General features: G+C 42.9%; 1 protein-coding gene across 1 annotated transcript in view; it reads right to left on the reverse strand.

Moving 5' to 3' along the window:
* Positions 1-19,544, reverse strand: part of ADAM19 (ADAM metallopeptidase domain 19) — a 75,726-nt gene that overhangs the window by 24,529 nt on the left and 31,653 nt on the right. Inside the window, exons 5-10 of the mRNA XM_077137529.1 lie at positions 17,428-17,504; positions 10,597-10,789; positions 9,862-9,927; positions 7,722-7,793; positions 3,542-3,708; positions 1,163-1,247 (exon numbers count right to left, since the gene is read on the reverse strand). Of these exons, the coding sequence (XP_076993644.1) occupies positions 1,163-1,247; positions 3,542-3,708; positions 7,722-7,793; positions 9,862-9,927; positions 10,597-10,789; positions 17,428-17,504 (660 nt within the window). The remainder of the gene's footprint in view (positions 1-1,162; positions 1,248-3,541; positions 3,709-7,721; positions 7,794-9,861; positions 9,928-10,596; positions 10,790-17,427; positions 17,505-19,544) is intronic.

Here is a 19,544-nt window from a genome sequence, read left to right on the forward strand (position 1 = left end):
CTTTGACAACAACCTGAAATCCACTGACATCATTAGGAAGCCAAATGTTTAAAAGTCTGTTTCCTGAGTTCCTGGAGGCTGGGGACCACGTCTGACCCAATGATGAATTCTCATGTAAATAAATGCTTTCTGAATAAAGGAAAGATTAGGATTTTCTCCATCCTTCCTCTTAACATGCATCTCTCCAGGATACAAGGGGATCAACCTAGGAAATACCACCTTGAATCAAATACAGGTTATACTTGGTTCAGGATTTTCTCAGGTGAGATAGAGCTAAACCAGGCACAGCATCTGGCCTTGTGCCTTGACACTTAATCATAAGAAGCAGAAGCTAAAGAAATAAAAAAAACAAGAGCAGAACAGACACAGCAAAAAAAGATTTACTAAACACTATGTTTCTCACATTATTTCACTGGATTCTCATTCTAATCCTAAGATTATAAACTGTGGAAGTATTAGCTCTGTTTTACAATTGAAGAAACCTGCCCAAAGTCACACAGCTGCTGCTATCTGAACCCAATCAGTTTTGACTTGAGAACCTGTGCCTTTAGCTTCTCTGCTTCATTTGTCCCTAAGTAATGGCAAGGAGGCCTTCTTGATATCTACTGCAAAACTTAGAAGGGAGGGCAGGCCACGGTGGCTCAGCAGGCAGAGTTCTCATCTGCCATGCTGGAGACCCGGGTTTGTTTCCCATTGCCAGCCCATGCAAAAAAAAAAGCTAGAAGTGAATACTCAAAATACCCTCAACAAAGTCGGAGAGCATTTCAAGACAGTTAATTCCCGAACTGTGGCCTTGAAGTTCTTGCTTCATGAGGACATACATAACAATGCAAGACGTAGAATAAAAACACTTATCCCTATTATCTCACCATTCTCCAGCCCCTGGTTTGGAACATACAAGGGATCTAGTGATATATTATTGTAATTGTTTCATGGGTCTCCTGGACTTGAAAATTTGAAATAAACTATAATAAATGAAAAGCCAGCCTTGGGCATCTCCAGCTCTTAGAGTTTAATGGCTTCATCTAAAGCAATTGTTCTATTTCATTCAAAGCTTTTCTCTGTAGTAATAAATATCAAATCATTTTCTAAAAGATGACCTCCTCTCTCATGAGGAAGTTTTATCACCTTATGCAGCACCAACATATTGGCTTAGACTCACCATATTGACTCCTCCTGATTGGTACACGGAGCACATGGCCATGAGGGGGGCCAGGCCGATGGTGGTTCCGTGGAAGGACATACCCCTGCAGGAGGAAAGGAGATGGGTGACTCAGTTGGAGGCTGAGAGACCTGCTCCCAGGGCCTAACGGGGTGAGTGGCCATCACGGTGCTCCTTGGTCCCACTGACATTACCAGATTATTCCCAAGGGAATGGCCCTGGTATCCAGGCCAACTGGCCAACTTTCAGGTCACCACACCTCTCACTTCCTCTCACCTACTCCCACACTGCTCCAGAGAAACAGAGAGAGAGAGAGAAAGGTCACTTGTTCCCACCATATGCCCATTGCTTCAGTCCCTGGAAGGAAATGGGCAGGGCTTTAAAAACTGTATCCCATTCCTGCTGGACAGGAAAAGGCCAGAGAGAGAGCTGATGGAAAGGTGGCACGAGTTCTGATGCTGACCTGAACCATGCCCAGTTCCGCCAGCTGCCAGAGTGTCATGCCAGGACCCTTGGCTCCAGGGCATGTGTACAGGGGAAGGGGTGAATTGAGGTGGCAGCTGTGGGGGCCGATGCTTCATTTCCACATCCCTCGTGGCCAAGGAAACAGATGTGTCACATCAAAAACCACACAAACTGCAGCCAGTGCAAAGATGAGATATTTCTGCTTTTGTTTTGCAATTATGATCCTAATCTGCCAATAGTCAGGCACACACCCCCAGTTTAATCTATCTCCTCTCTGCAGTATGCATCCAGGGTAGAAGAGAAGGAACAAATAAAATACAAGTGTTATCATGCACCCCCAAACATGTAATTTATTTAAAGAATGCATATGGAAATTCATTACATGGTACTTTATATTCCCATATTTGTCTTCTTATCTAGACTGTATCTTTGAGAGCTTAATTATTTGGGGGTCTCTAGAATCTGGCAGAATTGAACACATAGTGTGTGTTTGATGAATTACTGAATTCAAGGCAGACTTATCTTCAGACAATATGTAATGGCATATGCAAAATATATGCATATCTATATGCATATTTAGATATATGCATATCTATATGCATATGATTAAAATAAACTTAGACATGGCCCTGAGGAAATTCTGCTGGAAACCTGATTCAAGGCACTGCCAAAGCAGGACACCATGCTTTCGTGAGTTGAGGCCAAAAAAGTTTGGTAATCAAAGACTCCTCCTAGGTGAATGTGCAATCATGAAATAACCGTCACTCACAATCCTTGTTTCGGGTATAGTTATTTTCCTCAGTTCTCTCTTAAAGGCTAAACAAAGGTTTAAATAACCGTTGACTCAGAGACATATTTAAGGAACAGAAGAAAAATGGTTTTATTATACATGCGCTTTTTTTGTTGTTGTTGTTGATAATCCATTTATTGTGCATCCATTTTTCTATTAAAGACATATTTTATCAGTGCAGTTCCCAATACTCTCATTTTATTTTAAAAGCCACACTCAATAATGGGGGTATTTCTATAGCTTTAAAGGGCTTTTTAACTTTTAGTAAGAAAATCAGGGTCATGATTAAGAAAGGATATCAAAATAGCCTTCCAAATGCATTATAAAGACTTCCTGTGTCTTCTGTTGTATTTTAAAAATGTACAGTTTGGGTCAAAATCTCTACTTTTCCTTCTTCCTTTTTTTTTTAATTAATTAACAGAAAAAAAGAAATTAACCCAACATTTAGAAATCATACTACATGCGCTTTTTGTTGTAACTGCCTCAAAATACTTTGGAAGTCAACAATACTAAATACCAAACATCTATCCTAAGGGGACCATCACATGTCCCCATGAGCTCCCAAAAATGCCCGCTCTTTTCTTTCCAGAACAAAGAACAGCCAACACAATCCCTCCCCAGTGTCTCCCTCCACAAAACACACAACTCTTGTACTCTCTGCCACTGAAACTATCTTAGGACTGAACCCTGAGCCCCTAGGAATGAAGCAAAGTACAACTCATGGAACCCCCTCTCCTGTGCCTGCGTTGGGAGGTTAGCTCAGGTACTAGAAGTGCCACGATAAAGAAGAGACACGTAAGTTGCTTCAAAGTGGCTTGTGAAGAAAAGTCATTTCCCAAATATATACCCAATTACTTCAGGCACTCGACTATAAATAAGTGTAGCTCTAATTTTCTCACATAATTGCAAACATTTCTTGGGATTGTTAGGATTCTTCAGCTTTTAAATATTTTCTGGGATATGCTGGCACAGAGCACATGTCTGAGAAATATGTGACTATTGGACTAAAGAGTCAGGATGGCCTTCAACAACAGTCCTCCCTACCAGGGAAAAGAAAATGGCAAACCGAGCACATGCACTGTAGGCAGAGGCCAAGGCAGAGCAGCTGGGGAAAGGATAGTTACGTGATTAACTGTGCGTTGTCATGCTTCTTCTGGGCGAGCAGCTTGCGCCTCCAGCTCAGAAATGACCAGAGGGTAGAGTACGGATTCTTGGAAACTTCACACATATTCCCGTGAGTCCACACTTCCAAGCCCACGAGGGCAATCCGGATGTTCAGCGATCGGTAAAACTGAAAGCACACACACAGAACTGCCAGAGTACGTCAAACCACCTTAGGTTTATAAGCCCCATCCCAGCCTAAGAGCTCAGAGCATAGATACTGGATTTCTCATCTCCATGTTTCCAAAGGGAGGAAGGAGCAAGAGGTACCACTCCCATTTTTCAAAAAGGAAAATGCTGAGACGCAGCACATTCTCCCAGCATCCTGGTGCAGAACTGGGGTTATTCCAATTAGAGAAGAGGAGACTGAGATAAGACATAAAGCAGCCTTCAAATATTCAAGTGTCATCACATAGAAACAGGATCCATGTCATTCCGCCTGGCCGTGAAGTAGGGCTTAGGTCAATACAACAAACAGACTTAAGATAAATCTCATTTTAAAATGGGAGCAAAGCTTCCCCCCAAAGCACTGGTCACCAGAAACCTCAGAGCTGCATTTTGCTGTCTTCTGCAATAAGTACCCTTGCCTGGCTGGCTGCTACAATTATCTGCCTGCTCCTTACATTGGTTCTTATCTTCTTCATATGTGTTTAAATGGTTCTCTTGTATATGGATTCTTAAAAACAACATTAAAGTATAATTTTATACCATAAAATTCACCCATTTTACATGTGTTCAGCATTTTTTACTAAGTTTACCAAGTTATAAAACCATTGCCATAATCCAATTTTAGAATCTTTTCACCACATCAAGATCCTTCCCTCAACATGAAAAAGTTAGAATGACCAAACACCCTAAAGTGAGGGATAGAAAGATCAAAGGTGATGGTGGAGTTATACAGAGAAGATAGGATTTAACAAATGAATATGGGAATGCTGAGTCATTTATCTCTTTTAGTCTCCAGTATCTTAGAGCAGCTAGAATAACCTAAAATTGTGAAATTGTAACCCATGTCAAATGCTGATACATGTTCTACACATGTGGTGCTGTGCTTTGAAATTTATAGATTTTTGGATTGATGTCGTTTTTCACAAAAAAGAAAGAAAAAGTCAATTGTGGTAAAAAAAACATATTTAACCCTTCCAGCCTCCTATATTCTGGAGCAGCTAGAAGGAAAGATCTGAGAGGATCATATGGTAGCCCATGACAAGCTCTGGGATCTGTCCTGTAACTACTTGTTGAAGAGTGCTTTGAAAACTATTGCTTTTTTATCTTTGCTTTGTATAGATGCTATACTATACAATAAAAAAGTTTAAAAAAAAAAAAGATCCCTCCTTCATGTCTGTGTACAGTCATTCTCCATTTTCACCCCCAGCCTCCGGAAACTACTAATCTATTTACTATCTCTCTAGATTTGAATTTTCTGGACATTTTCTGTAAATGAAACCACACAGTGTGTGCTCTTTCACGTCTGGCTTTTCACTTAATACGTCTGCAGCTCCTCCGTGTCACAGCACACATACACACTGCATTCCTTTGCACGGCTGAACAATCCTCCACTGTATGGGTACATCAAATTCTATATGGATATTTTATTGTAAGGTATCTCCTCCTCATTTTGGAAGTAAATGGGTATAAACAATATACAAGTAGATGGACATGCCTACTCTTAAACGTTTCCTTCTCCCATCACTGAATGTCAAGGGCATCATAAACAGGGTTCAAGCAAAGGACTGGCAAAAGTCCTAGATAATCTTCAGGGCTCTTTTCAACCCACAGATTCTAAAATTCTATAGACAAAATCTGACTCCTGAGCTCCTTAACACTAGAGCTATTTCTAACCTTTATGCCATGGTGCCTTTCATCTCATGTCTATAAATAGGAAGGATGTTTTTCTTTAAAGCTAAGCCACTGGAAGGCATGAGCACCAAGGATTCTTTCACTGGCCTACCCTAGAATACTGAGGCAATGATTTAAAAAAAAATTTAAGCAGAGATCACATGAGTAGGAGATACCATTTTAATACATATTTGGCAGGTACTGCCCCAGCTAAAAATAATAACTGGAGCACATTCTATGTACTGGGTACTGGGGCCTAGAGAAGTTAAGTAACTTGCCTAAAGTCTTAGCAGGAAGATGGTGGAGCCAGGATTAAAGCCAAATTATCTACCTCAGAGCCCACTCATGACATTCCACTGCTCAGATGCTGGGGTATTTATAGATCCAGCCAAAATCAACTGGCCCTCAAAAGTTGTGATCTAAGGTAGGCTTCAGACTGAGTGAAATACTGGTTTTTTTTAAAGTAAACTCTAGTTTTCCTGTTTTGTTTCAGGTCAAACTCCAATGTTAAATTATAGAAAACAGAGGGCTTAGATTCCAACTTGAACTTGCCTCATTAATGAGGTTTTTAAGGTCAACTTGGCTTTTTCACATTTACAGGGAATACATTTTGGATTAGATCCATGATTCAGCAAATTCGCATAGTTCATTCAAGTTTAGTTCAACTAAATAGTTCAGTTCGAGTTGCTGGGTCAGCAAGCCACAGAGAAGGGCGTGTGCCTTCCCATGCCCCAGATGGGAATAACTAACATTAGCTGCTGGCAAGAGACAAACCAGCAAGGCTTGTAGGTTCAGGTAAAGACTGGAGCGGGCTGATGTCTCTCTTCTCCCTCCGTTTCTCAGCAGCATCCTTAACTTTATCACTCAGATCAGCTGGAGAGCTCACAAAGGGGAGACCAAGCCAAGTCCCCCACCTGCCAGGTCTCCAGAACAATAGATATCACTTGGACAGTCGCAGTACAGCCCCCAGGGAAACAAACTTTTCTTGTTTTCCCAGATGTTCAACGTGTTTGAGAATCATTCAAATGTTATTACTGGGTGACCTGAAAGCTAGAGACAGGTGCTACAATGAGGTCCCTGAGGGGATTGGACTGTATCCCTGGAGTCCTTCCTTCCAGGAAATGCTGGAGTTTGATTTTCACCTGCCACTGATCTGCATTTCCAGAGTCATCTAAGGCAGAACAAAACCTGGGGCACAGACTTTCCATCTGATAACTTTAGAACTCTTCATCAAAATTTCAGATTAATTACTAAAAAATATTTAAATTCCCTCCTTGGTCCACTTGTGTTATAAAAAATTGATTTCCCCTTTAAGCCTGTGATTCATAAATCCCAAGCAGGCCCCAAGACAAGCTTCAGAAGTTCTACGAATGCCCTGAAATTGTACAATAAATTTTGTAAGATTCTCAGAGACCTGTAATAAAACCTACCTTTCAAAACTATACACTACCAGTGTCAAGAGACTACTCTCAGTCTAGGTTTTCTAGAAGAAATACTTCTGCCTTTCACTCCATAACAAATACCCTTCTCTATTCCCAAGTCTCAGACAACCTGTCCTGGTAACATTCAGGAGTTTGGATATTTTCTAAATGCATGTTGGGAAAGGGACTGGTCTAAGAAAGTTAATCATCTGCCCAGTCTTCCTAAAAGACAAGAAATCATTAGTACTGTTTTACAGATGGAGACGATATGGACTGGCCCCAAACAACCCACTTCTCAACTTTTAATGCTACTTACCTTTTCTACCCTGACCCAACCTCAATTCCCTCCTAAGCCAGAGAATCCTCTACTTTACACCTGGAAGGAAACCTAAGATCCTTAAAGGCTTTACATTGGACTTCTCCATGTTCTAGGTTCCTTAGGAGCCACTGCAGGGGTAAAGGAATGATGTCAGGAGGCCAAAGCTCTGGTTCCTCACACCTACTTCAGCTTAGAGCAATCTGCTCTCATCTGACTTTTAGATTAGACATTGGCATAAGAATTCATTTGATTGAGTTACATCAGAAAAAAAAAAAAGCCATTGTTTTAGTCCAACTCCTCTATTTAACAGATTAAAAAAAAAACATCCACCAACCTGTAACCTAAAGAAGATGAGTTATTTCCATTAGGTCACATAGTTCAGGGCTGTGACATGACCATCCTGAGTCTCTCTGGCATGACTCCTTCCCTCTCAAAACTGGCTGGGACATCCAGTCGAGCAGAAAGCTCAGGTGCCATGTCATCTCCTGCCTTGCGGACTTTTCCTGCCTTGTGGACTTTCTAAGGTGCTGGCACCTTCCCTACAAAGTATACACCTGGACTCACCTTATCAACATAATTGGCGATCTCCATGAGCTTGTGTTTGGTAGCATCCTGGTCTCGTCGATTCTTCTGAAACTAAATGGAACAAGCACAACAAGGTGAGAACCCAGAATGCTCCCAAGACCCGTGTAGTATCCCACTGCTAGTCTTTTAATTTGTTCTTACTTTCTTCTGTCTTCTATAATTAGTCATTTTTATTCAACTCTCTCCCTCAAGCAGTTTCAGCTCCTGGAGGATAGAACCTGGGTCTCATTCCTCTCATTATCACCAGCTCCTAGCCTACTCCTAGGCACAGAGTAGCAAGCAGTAATTGTGTAGTAAATAGAATCATCTTACAAATCTCGTTTTCCTGTCCTCCAAACTACAAGACTTCCTGCAACTCCCACTGTGGCTTAGACAAAGGACTAATTGGATGCCTTCCTTGGCCATCACTCCAACACAAAACCACCATCACACAGGCCCCAGCAGGCTGCCTTACATGTGATCAATCACTACTGGTCAAATCGATGCTTGAAGGCTTGCTATGAGCAAGGCATTGTAAAGAAGTGTGAAATTCTGACCCTAGACCAGAGATGCTTCAATTAAAACAGAGAGGACCAGAAATGAGGGTGGGTCTTGTTTTTGAAGACAGTTGAAAGGGGCTAAGAAAATCTGCACAGAAATAACCTCAAAAGAAGGCTATGTGAATGACACACAACAGGTACCGGCAATGAAGACCTTAGCTTAATTCTTCTCAGAGAGGAACACAATGGGCCCTTGGCCTGGGACGCCCCTTCACCTCTGCTTCTCTGCCCAGCTAACTCTTCCTCCTCCTTTAAGCACCTCAAGGGCCACCTCCTCCTGCCCTGGACTCTAGAACTCTTTCTGCTACCCCACACCTTCTCCAGGGGCCAGGCCTGGAGCCCACGCCAGACAGGACCAGCTTGACATTGAGGCCTTCTGGGCAGGCCATAACTAAACCAACCGAGTGGGGTATAGACCAGACCTCTCCTAAAGGGAGTGCCAGGTGAGCGCTGCTCAGCAAATCGTGATGTGCCAGTGCAGAGCAGATGTGCTTAGTTATATGACACTCACTGCATTAAATGAGAATCAGAGGTAAAATTTGGCAAATTTAGGGAAATAAGGGCTCTGGCGTCTGAACCCATTCTTCACGTCAGTGTCAGCTTTACATAACTGCCTCAGAGAAGCTTTCCTTGATTCCCGAAATCATTTTGTAGCCCCTATTATATACACTCTAATGTGCTGCACTTTTCCATCTTAGAAGTTATCATATTTGGAATTACAGGATTTGTGTGTATGTGCTTTTCTATTGTAACCTCTGGGGTGCCAGGGCCAGGTTTATTTTGTTCAGAGCCTTATCTACTGGTGCCAATAAATGAAATGAAATGAGTGAGTTAGATGAGTGATCATCAAATCCAAGTACCCTCAATTACCTATCTAATTTAGTTCGAGGAACATTGCCCTATTCCTTCAGGTTCTCAAACTTGACCTTGCATCAGGATCACCCAGAAGACTTGTTAAAACAGGGCTCACTGGGCCCTTTCCGTATACTTTAGGATTCAGTAGGTTTGGGGTAGGTCCCAAGAACTTGCATTTTTCACAAGTTCACAGGTGATACTGATGCTGCTGGTTTGGGGAACCACTGCTTTAGGGTCTCACTTGGTACCAACATAATTATACACATGGACCTCCCACATGCGCAAAAAAGTATATTCAATCAGAAGATCAAGTACATATCACCTTATAAAGCAAATACAAAATTAAAAAATTTCAATAGAAAATTCAATTCATGGACCCCTAAGAATAAACTCCAAAACTTAAAGTTCTTCAGACCCAGTCTAAGAAATATTAATCCAGATAATTGTCCTGATTTTCTATCTGATTTCTATGAAGCTAGAAGAGTCTTCTCCTTGTTTCATGTTGCTTTTTCCCTGTGATATTTAAAATAGCAAAAAGAGCCCTTGATCAGATTTAAGTTCAAAATCATATGGAAAAAAATTATATACACACACACACTTATAAATCAAATGGCAAACCAGAGATAAATGAATGTGTCAGCATTTCCCCAAAACCAGTTCAAAACCTGAAACGGAAGTCGTCAAGAAAGCAATTTTTCTGCGAAAACCCAGTGCCTACCCCTTACCTCTGCATAATCAGCCACGAGATAAAGCTCCACATACTTCATGGAGTGTAAATCTTCCCTTTTCATCTAAGAAAGAGATATAAACAGATCAGAGCTGTAGAAATGGCGTTGGCCTCATTTCATAAAACTGCCAGGAAATGGAGGTAGCTAATGAGCAGTGGATCTCTCTCTGTGCTAATTCTGTACATGGGCAGTGGAGATGCTCCCGTGTGCAGTCACCCACTTCCCTCACTATACTTTCCACCTGCCATCTTACCACTAAAGGCTGCTCTGGGACACAGATCCAGTCCTTTGTTCTCAAAAAAAAATGTTCTGGGCTGGTCACTACAGGCAGAGCAGAGGCCAATCTACTTTGAAGGAACATGTCGACAATCAAGTTCCTAAATAACACTTAAATGACTTCTCTCTGTTTTCACTATAAATAAAATATTTCTGTGCATATGGTTAAGTGGCTGTTACAAAAGAGGAGGCATATTTTTTTTCCAATGTTTTAAAGTTTCTGAAATCAGCATCTCACCACATATTAAATGTGGTAGTATTTTTCTCAAAATGCAGCTATTCTATTGATGAGAATTATTTCACACTCAGCAATGACTAAGAATAAAAGAAAAAAGTTATTTCTTCCTACTTAATGATCTCCCATCAATATAGAATACTCTTGGATCCAAAGTAAGGATCCTCAGAAGGGACAAGATTATCCCAGGTTGCCTCCTGCACTGAGAGCCTCAAACTCACCCTGTGAGGTCTCTTCTTGGTCTGGTTCGTAAACTGAAGGACCCAGTCCCTAGTGGTGGGCATGGAGTGCTCAAAGCCACAGTTGCCTGGGGGCAGCTTGAGATGTTCAGATCTGTAAATCAGGTGTTGGTCCTCGCTGTCAGGGAGGGGCTCGATGATGTAGCTGAGGTGACTGCTCACCATAATCAGCCCTCTGTCGATGGGAGAAATAGAATATTCTTGGTCAAAGATTATGGTTCTGGAAAAGTCCCTTCCATGGGCCTCAGTTTCCTCATATGCAAAATGGCATGGCTGGATTCAATAACTGGTTCTTAACCTTACTATGGGGTCATGTACACCTTTATGAGATGCAACCTACAGAGCTTCTCTCCAGAAAAATGACTTAGATTCAAAATGTACCACACAATTTCAAAGGGGACTTGAGTCCCCTAGGCTCATCACTGAGCTCCATGTTAACAACCTAGACTATCGAAGCTCAAAAGGCTCTAAAAGGCTAGATCTAGGAGAGTTAATACTTATAAAGCAAGGCAGGACCAGGATTCCAAAAATCCTCCCAAACCCAAACATGGCATATGACAAAGCACAGGTGAAAACTATACAGTCCCAGAAAAAGACAGTCTAGTGGTCAGAGAAAGAATCCTGGCTTGGGGGTGAGAAGACCTGGCTTCTGGGGGCTCCAACATTAAATTGTCACATTGTTTTAAAAAGCTTTAGTGCCGCTGGAGCCAAGAGAGCCACCAAAACAAACAGAGGCCATGTAGTCAGAGAACTTTGGAGATGAAGGAGAATCTCCCTGGGGAGCTTTATGAAATAAGAAGCCTGGAGAGAAAGCTAGCAGACTTTGTCATGTTTACCATATGCCTTTCCAGTTGAGAGAGAAACCCTGAACATCATCGGCCTTCTTGAACTAAGGTATCTTTCTCTGGGTGCCTTAGATTGGACACTTCTATAGACTTGCTTTAATTTGGACATTTTTACAGCCTTAGAACTGTAAACTTGCAATAAATTCCCCCTTTAAAAAAAACATTTTAAATCTCTCTGAGCCTCAGTTTCCTCCTCTATGAAATGGAAATGATAATTTACTAATGTAACAGGACTCCTGAGATGATTAAATGGAAAGATAAGTGTCCTTGTGCTTGGAAGCCAAAGCTGGACACACCACTGATAACATCTCCATCAGTTCCAACTTCCCCAATAAGTCAGTGAGGCAGTTATCAGGTGAAGAGTGACATCTAAAACCAAGTGTATGTGACTACTATTTTTTCTGGTTTTTAGACACAAGCTGGACTTGGAGTGAAGATGTTTGTTCATTCATTTTTTTTCTTTCACTCATTGAGCCCTTATTGTGCACTAGACATAATCCCTGTCTTCAAGTAATCCATGGCCAATTGGAGAATAGTCATTTGTTCTCACAAGTATTTACTGAGCTCCTGTTATGTGTCAGGCATCATGCTAGTTGCTGAGGGGAGAGTAGCAGACAAGCCAGGCAAAGTGCCATGCCTGTTCTGATGGGGCTTAGAGTCTAAACATGGGAATAAATCCCCATAAGATATACCAGAGAGAGCAAAAAGATTTCAGCACCCACAACGATGGATTGGAAGTAGCTGCTAGAGTGCTACATCAACAAGGATTCTAAGGGTCATCAGAATCCATCTGGACTCAGTGAGAAAGAGTGACATGATTTATTATTTATCACAATCATAAATAATGAGCAGAAGGGTGAGGCCCATGTGACAGGTGTTTGCCATCCTTATACAATAAGATGAATCCCACACGAGGGAATGTACCCTGGCCTCTGGGGGAGGAGGAAGCCCAGGAATGGTTCCCACAGACCCTAGCAGCATTTGTGTACTCCAAAACTTCAGGCTCTCAACCTTCTAGAAAACTCAAAAGCTAAAACATCTTGAATTTAGAGTCTTTGCCACTCTAAACTGGCGGGATCTCTCCTAAGCTGTCTCAGCTTCCACTCTCACTCCCAGTCCTAAGGCCAAGGTTTTACCCTTTCAAAAAGGCCTATTATTGTACAAAGGGCTTGTGATACTCTCAGGAAAGACAGCACCCAGTTCTGATTTGCAGCAGCCCTTCCGGGATTCTACCCTGGCTGATCTCATCCCAGTGCCAGGAACCTGATGACTTTCCAGCCACCTCAACCAAGCTGACACAGTGATCCCTGCCCAGCCCCAGAGAGACCGGAGGTGTTCCCTGAACAGATGGAGGTAGGAAAAGGGCAAAGACCAAGGGTCTCGCCACTCCCTGAACCAGACAGGAAAGGCCAGAGAGAGAGAACTGCTTCAGACATCCTGTTCCCAAGCTATCTTCTCATGTCAGCTGACCAAGGCCCCTCCCATCACCTCAGTTTCCCCTACTAGTTAGAAATGTTGGAAATACAGATGGTTTGACCACAAACGAGCTGATGATTTTGTTGTGCCTCAGGGTGAGGCTGTGAGATAACACCCAGAGAATGGAAAGTTCTGTATAGGAGTCAATGGAAGTTCCAGCGTGGAACCCCAGGTGCAGTTTGTCAGGGTTCACTTGAACAAGCCTCTGGACCAACTATGACAAAGGCCAAGCCAAAGCTGGACGCATGGTGGACAATAATCATCACGGAGGCTCTAATCACTGAGACTTTACTACGGACAATGCAGTGGGCCAAGCATTTATTGAACGTATGTATCAAGCATGGTGCAAAGCATTTTTATTCAGTAGCCATTTGGTGTATATTTGCTGAGCTAGGAACATAGTACTGGGACACAGCATGATCAGAAGAAAGTCCCCGCTGTCCAGGAGCTCACCCCCTTTACCTAATTAAAATTCACCAGTTACGTCAATATGGTTGCTTCCATTCTACAGATGAGAAAACTGAGTCTAGGGAGGTAAAAGAAAGTGTCAGGTTTTAAACCAGCCACTGACTGACTCCCGAAGCTACTTCTGTAATCCCTGGAGTGTATGCCTCCCAAGGACATTTGTAACCCGCCTCCTGAGGAGTTAACTGGCACAGTTATTTGTTCTGCAGAAAGATGGCAAGACGTACAAAGGGGAAAAGGCCATGACTCTGCTTTGCAGATGGGAAGGGACTGGCTGCACGCAGATGAGCCACCTCCTTCTGCCCCAGAGACTCCGCCTACTCTCTACAGCCCAGGCAGAGCCCCACAACCAAAGGCTGGTGGTCTGGTCTACTCTTGTTTTACAGATAAAAGGAACCAAAAAGCCAGAGGAAAAAAAGGAGCTCACCCACCATCACCCAGCAAGTTAATGTCAGAGCCGGGGGGCAAGATCCCAGTCTAATACCCAGGCTCATTGTTTCGGGGAGGGCCCTTGTTACCAGGCCCTGATGCAACCCCAGGACTCACCAGCCTCCTCACTTTGGGAAGCACCAGTAGGATTGTTTAAGGCCCATGGGAGATAAAAGCCTGGCCAAGAGAAAGACAAAGACAATATTAAATGAGGAGAGGAAAACTCAGGCCTCACGCTGCCAGGAGGCTGGAGCAAGTCCTCCAATTCAGGTCTCCCAACTCTAAATTTGGAGCTCACTCCAGGCCATCATGCACCTGCTTATAGAATCTCATTTTTCCTTCTCTCTCTCTCTCCCTCACTCACACAATCAGGAGCTAGGAGGAGGGTATAACCACAGTGAGTGCAGGCCCCAGATTTTAAAGGACAGAGCTGCTACTATACAAAAGCAATCCATCAAATATTATCCCTAGGGGTTGGACCACAGTGGCTCAGCAGGCAGAGTTCTCACCTGCCATGCCAGAGACCCGGGTTCAATTCCCGGTGCCTGCCCATGCGAAAACAAAACAAAACAAAACAAAACATATTATCACTATGGGTGATTCATTGTATACCTGTGAAAGGCTTTCTAACATAATTAAATACACCATGAGACAGATCTCTGTGTATCTAAGAAAGATGTTAAGTGTGGAAAAAGTTACAAAACAGTATAGACAGGGTAATTTCATCTAGGAAAAAGAAATACACATACACACAATAATATATTTCAATTACTCATGCCCCCAACTACGACTGCAGTCGGGGAGCAGGCCTGGAGGGAAGGGCAAAAAGAACTTTCATTTTATGACTTCGTAAGTAAAAATGTTTGAATGTTTAACAATAACCCCATATTCATTAAGTTATGACAAGTCTTAGCATTTTCTTTAAAACTCAAAAAGAAGTAAAAAAGAAAAGTTTTTACCCCCCCTCCACACAAACACACACGGTATCTCCCAAAAATCCATAGGTTCAATCAAGGACACTTCACTTCAGCCCAGGTCTGTCTTGATTTCTTCACAAATGAAATCTTTCCTGACATTTAGACAGCGCATTAGTTTGCAAAATGTTTGTGCATGCCACGTAAACATTTAGAGGAGGGTCCTTCATCTGAGACAGGCTCAGGGGTGGGCTATGGACACTGGACACCTCCAACAAAATGGTATGCTCTGTCTTTGCTGTGCTGTTTCTCAGTAAAGAAGTCTGTGGCCCAAATAAGATTACAAAGCACCCTGTTACATATCTGTGTTCTTTTCGACAAGGAATATTTCTAGGATTCCCAAGAAACTGGTAATAGGGGCTGACTCTGGTAGGGGAAGGGGTCTAGAAATCAGGGATGAGAATGAGAGACCAACGTTTCATTATGTACTCTCTTGCACAATTTTATTTTTACTACAATCATGTATCGCTCCTTTCAGTTAAACTGGCCTAAAGCACTGCACTGGACAGAAGAAGGGGATCTAGCAACCATTTAGAAACTCAGCTGAATTCCTCTGTATTTGCATCATCAGCCTGAAGATCCCATTTGGTATAAATCACATCGACTTTCTCCAATCACAAGGAGCATGCCTCAAGAAGAGAAGAACAACTGCTACGGAGATTTTCCATCACAACCTCACTTTATGGCCCTGGCGGGTGGGGGGAGAGACCAGGGTGTTACAGGTTTGAACACTGCCACTTCTGCTGCAGCTGCTCCTTCTCAAGTCTAAATCAAACCATCTGGCGGTCTTACATCGGCCCAGACACCTTTGCTTTCTCACGATGGTGCAGTGAGAAAGCTGGGTGGAACTCACCAGAGTGAAGCATACAAAACAGAAACACATGGATGGCTCATCTGGTTTCCCCCATCAGCACGGCTGCCGGAATGATTTACAAGTGGCCCAGCCAAGTTCCCACTGCTCTAGACCGAGGGGATGGAGGAAGAAGCACAGAGAAGCAGGTCACACCTGCATGTTCCTTTTCCTCCTTCTTGGGACAGACTTTGTTTATTTGCAGACTGCAGGTGGCAGTGGCTGGGCCTGAATCCACTCACGGCAAAGCCAGTTGGCTTGGCTCAATCAGATCACTTGAACGGGGGATTTGGAGTGGCTCTGTTATCGTCTCCCAGCAAAGTCTGTTTCCTGCCTAATTTCCTCCAGCCAACTCAGCCCGCAGCCTTACAGAGAAATCATGGCCCAATTTATCAACAGCTTAGGATCTACAATGTGAGGCTTTCCATTTGTTCGGCATGCCGGGATAAGTCTTACCCAGGTCTTAGCATGGCTTTAATGTTAAAGATGATAATCCCGTTTGCAGCCTGTTAAAACTTAAACCACGTTTTCCGCCATGTCTATCATCGATACCCATTTACAGATGAGGAAACTGAAGGCTCAAAGCAATAACTTGTCACTGCCTGTCTTTCCTCCACTTGGTGTAGTTGGACATAGAATAGGTACCCAATCTTAGCTTGTTGAGTGAATGAAACAATCATTGAATGTAAGAAAGGTGGGGTACACAGTGGAGTCCAAATCCAACTGGATACACAGATTCCAATTTCACCTTCAATGATATCACATTAGTAGCTTGAAATTGGCCCACAGAGGGATTATTTTTATCAGCATATTGGCTGATGCTACAAATCGGGATGGATCTTTTTTTACCAGACAGTCAGTTTTCCAACACATGGGTAAACGGGAATTAACGGGAAACCCTTACCCCTTTTCAGCAAAAGGGACAAGTGGCTGGGGCCTAAATAAAAGATGTTTATTATTTCAACATTCATGTATAAATCCTACTCTATGCAAGGCACTGGGATAGGCCAGCAGAGTAAAGCAGATATTTGAGATAAAACTTATGTTCTCAAGAAACATGCCTTCTTAGGCACAAACTTAATGTTGCACACAAATCACCTGAGGATCATGGTAAAATGAAGACAGATTCGGTGGGTCTGGGTGACACCTATGATTCGGCATCTGGAACATGGCCGGCCCCAGCTGATGTAGATGCTGCCCATTCCTGGATGACACCCAGAGACGCAAGGGCCGGGAAGGTCACTGACCATGTGCAAACGCAGTTCTAAATGCCACACATTTAATCTGCACAACACTAGGTCCATGCTATTATTATCCACATTTTACAAATGAAACAATCGAGGTCCAAGGTCACCCAACTGGCAAAGTGCAGAGCTCGGACCTAAACCCAGGGAGTATGGCTCAAAGAATGAAGAATCAATCTCTTTCCAAAGAACGTGAAAATTATCCCTGCTTCTCCTTCATCTTTCTGCTCTCTGTTTTCGTTAGATGCTCATTTCCTATTTCACCACCTGCAATTTCCTATTTCATCATCTACCAGAGAGGAGATAAGGAGAAGTTCCTCAGGGAAGCTAAAACTCAATCCCATGATTTTGTGGATTATCTAGCATTTCCCTTGTCCATCTAAGGCTCCACCCTCTTCAGAGCTGGCTTACACACCATCAGTGGATTCCTTCCTGAGGTCATCACCTGAAGCCAGCCCTGCTAGTCCTGAAAATTCCATTTTCTGAGGAATGTGCCAGGGGTTCCATGTACCTTCTGGGCCTCTTCTTACCTAATTCCCCGGCAGCTGCTGAGGGTGACGCTGGACTCTTCTGACTTTCTCACTGTCCCGTGGTAAAAGCAGTGATCCTAAAAAGGAGAAAAGACGTGGTCAGGCTAAAGAGCAAAGATAAACACAGCAAAGTTGATCTCAAGTGGTCACAGATGATTCCTAATTTACTATATATCTATCCTGACCCTACAGCGATTTACAATCTGTGAGGAGCTTTCTAATCCATAATTTTATTGGAGTCTCACAATAATTCTGTGAGATGGGGAAGGGCAGATGCCATTATCCCAACTGAACAAATGAAGAATCTGAGGCCCAGAGAAACAAACTGCCAGTTGGAAAACCCAGGTTTTTTTCAGGTTCTAGATCAGCGCTCTTTTACAACATGATGTCAGCCACAGGAAACACTAGCTTCTGAAGAAGCCTGCCTCCCCCTTCTCAGAGTCACCTCTGTGACCCCCTCAGTACACTGAGGAGTATCCTCCCAAATTCATGGCCACTTAGAACTCCAGAATATGACTTTACTGGGGGAAAGGATGTTTGCAGATAATTAAGCTAAAACGAGGTCAGGCTGGATTACGGTGGGCTCTGAATCCAGTAACTGTTGTCCTTTTAAGAAGAGAATTCACAGACACAGAGCAAAGAAGGTCATGTGAAAATGGAGGCAGAGATTGGAGCGGTGCTGCCACAAGCCAAGGAATGCCATGGATTCCCAGGAGTCTCCAGAAACTAGAAAGAGGCAAAGAGGAAAGGGAAGATTCTTCCCTAGAGCACTCAGAGGTAGCCTGGCTCTGCCAACACCTTGATTTTGGTTTCCTAGTCTCCAAAACTGTAGGACAATAAATTCCTGTTGTTTTAAGCCACAGTTTGTGGTAATTTGTTACAGCAGCCACAGAAACTAATACACCCCAACTCATCCTCAGTTCAAGATGTCACATACATTATCTCAAATGATAATGAACAGCTGGCATTATTAACAATGAGAGCTACGATCCATCAGCTATTACTACATGATAAACAACTTACATGGCTTTTTTTCTCTTTACATCTGACCACAGCCTTATGAAGTAGATATTAATATCCTCATTTTTTTTAAAAAAGAGAAACTAAAGATAAGAGAGGGTACGTCGTTTACAAGGTCACACAGAAAAGTGGAGCTCAAGCCCCAGCAGCCTGACTCCAGACTCCATGCTCTAAAGCACTCTATGCCAGCCAGTATTGTGCTTTAGAACTGTTTCTAATCACCTGCTCCACCACCACCGTGCAAAGTAGGGAGAGGAGGCAGTGTTTTTCTAACATATGATGAATAAACTGAAGCTCACAGAGAGTGAGCTCATCCTTATACAGACAGTGCACAAATCCACATTTGGCCTCCACATCCCATTCTCTGTCTAACACGTTGTTCTGTTTCTCCTACCAAGAGCAGCACCATGAAAGCACCTAGAAGCTCAACTGTTCCTTAGCACCCAAAAGACTTAAATCTAGTCTAAGCTCTGCCACTATCTGCTGGTCTGAACGTGGGCAAATTATATTTCCTCTCCTCCTTTCAATTTCCTCATTCGAAAGATGGGGTATTAGAACGGAAGTTTATAATTTCCCATAAAAATCAGTGATTCATCTTACCCTTCCACAGCCCTGACAGTCACATATTAGTATATCTAATTTTCAGATGAAGAAACTAAATACCAGTATGAACAAAGGGTTGTTTAAGGTCATATAGCTAGGAAAAACCAAGGCCACAGATCTGGCCTTCAGACCCCAAACCCTGTGAATCTTTCTACTGGAACACACTCACAGACCCATTCCCCCACTGACCTGACCTAGATTACAGCTGGCCTGAAGAACCCGCTGATGAGTCTTGATAAGGTTCCCAGAACTCCCACCAACAATGGCCAAGTTTGGTAGTAGAGTATAGTCCTCAAAATTCGAGTCAAGCACAACTAAATGGTTTATTCCATTGCCATTCCTCTTCAAGCACTTAGCTTCCAAATAAGAAAGCTGACTGGGAGCCACATGGGGCTGGGTGGGGAGTTTTGCAAAAGTCCAGGAGCTGGGGATACAAGAAAATAATAAGTCGCCTCATGTTTCAGCTAAGATGTGCTTCAATCAACAATGCTTTA

This window comes from Tamandua tetradactyla, chromosome 20 (assembly GCF_023851605.1).
Source record: "Tamandua tetradactyla isolate mTamTet1 chromosome 20, mTamTet1.pri, whole genome shotgun sequence".
Classification (NCBI taxonomy): Eukaryota; Metazoa; Chordata; class Mammalia; order Pilosa; family Myrmecophagidae; genus Tamandua; species Tamandua tetradactyla.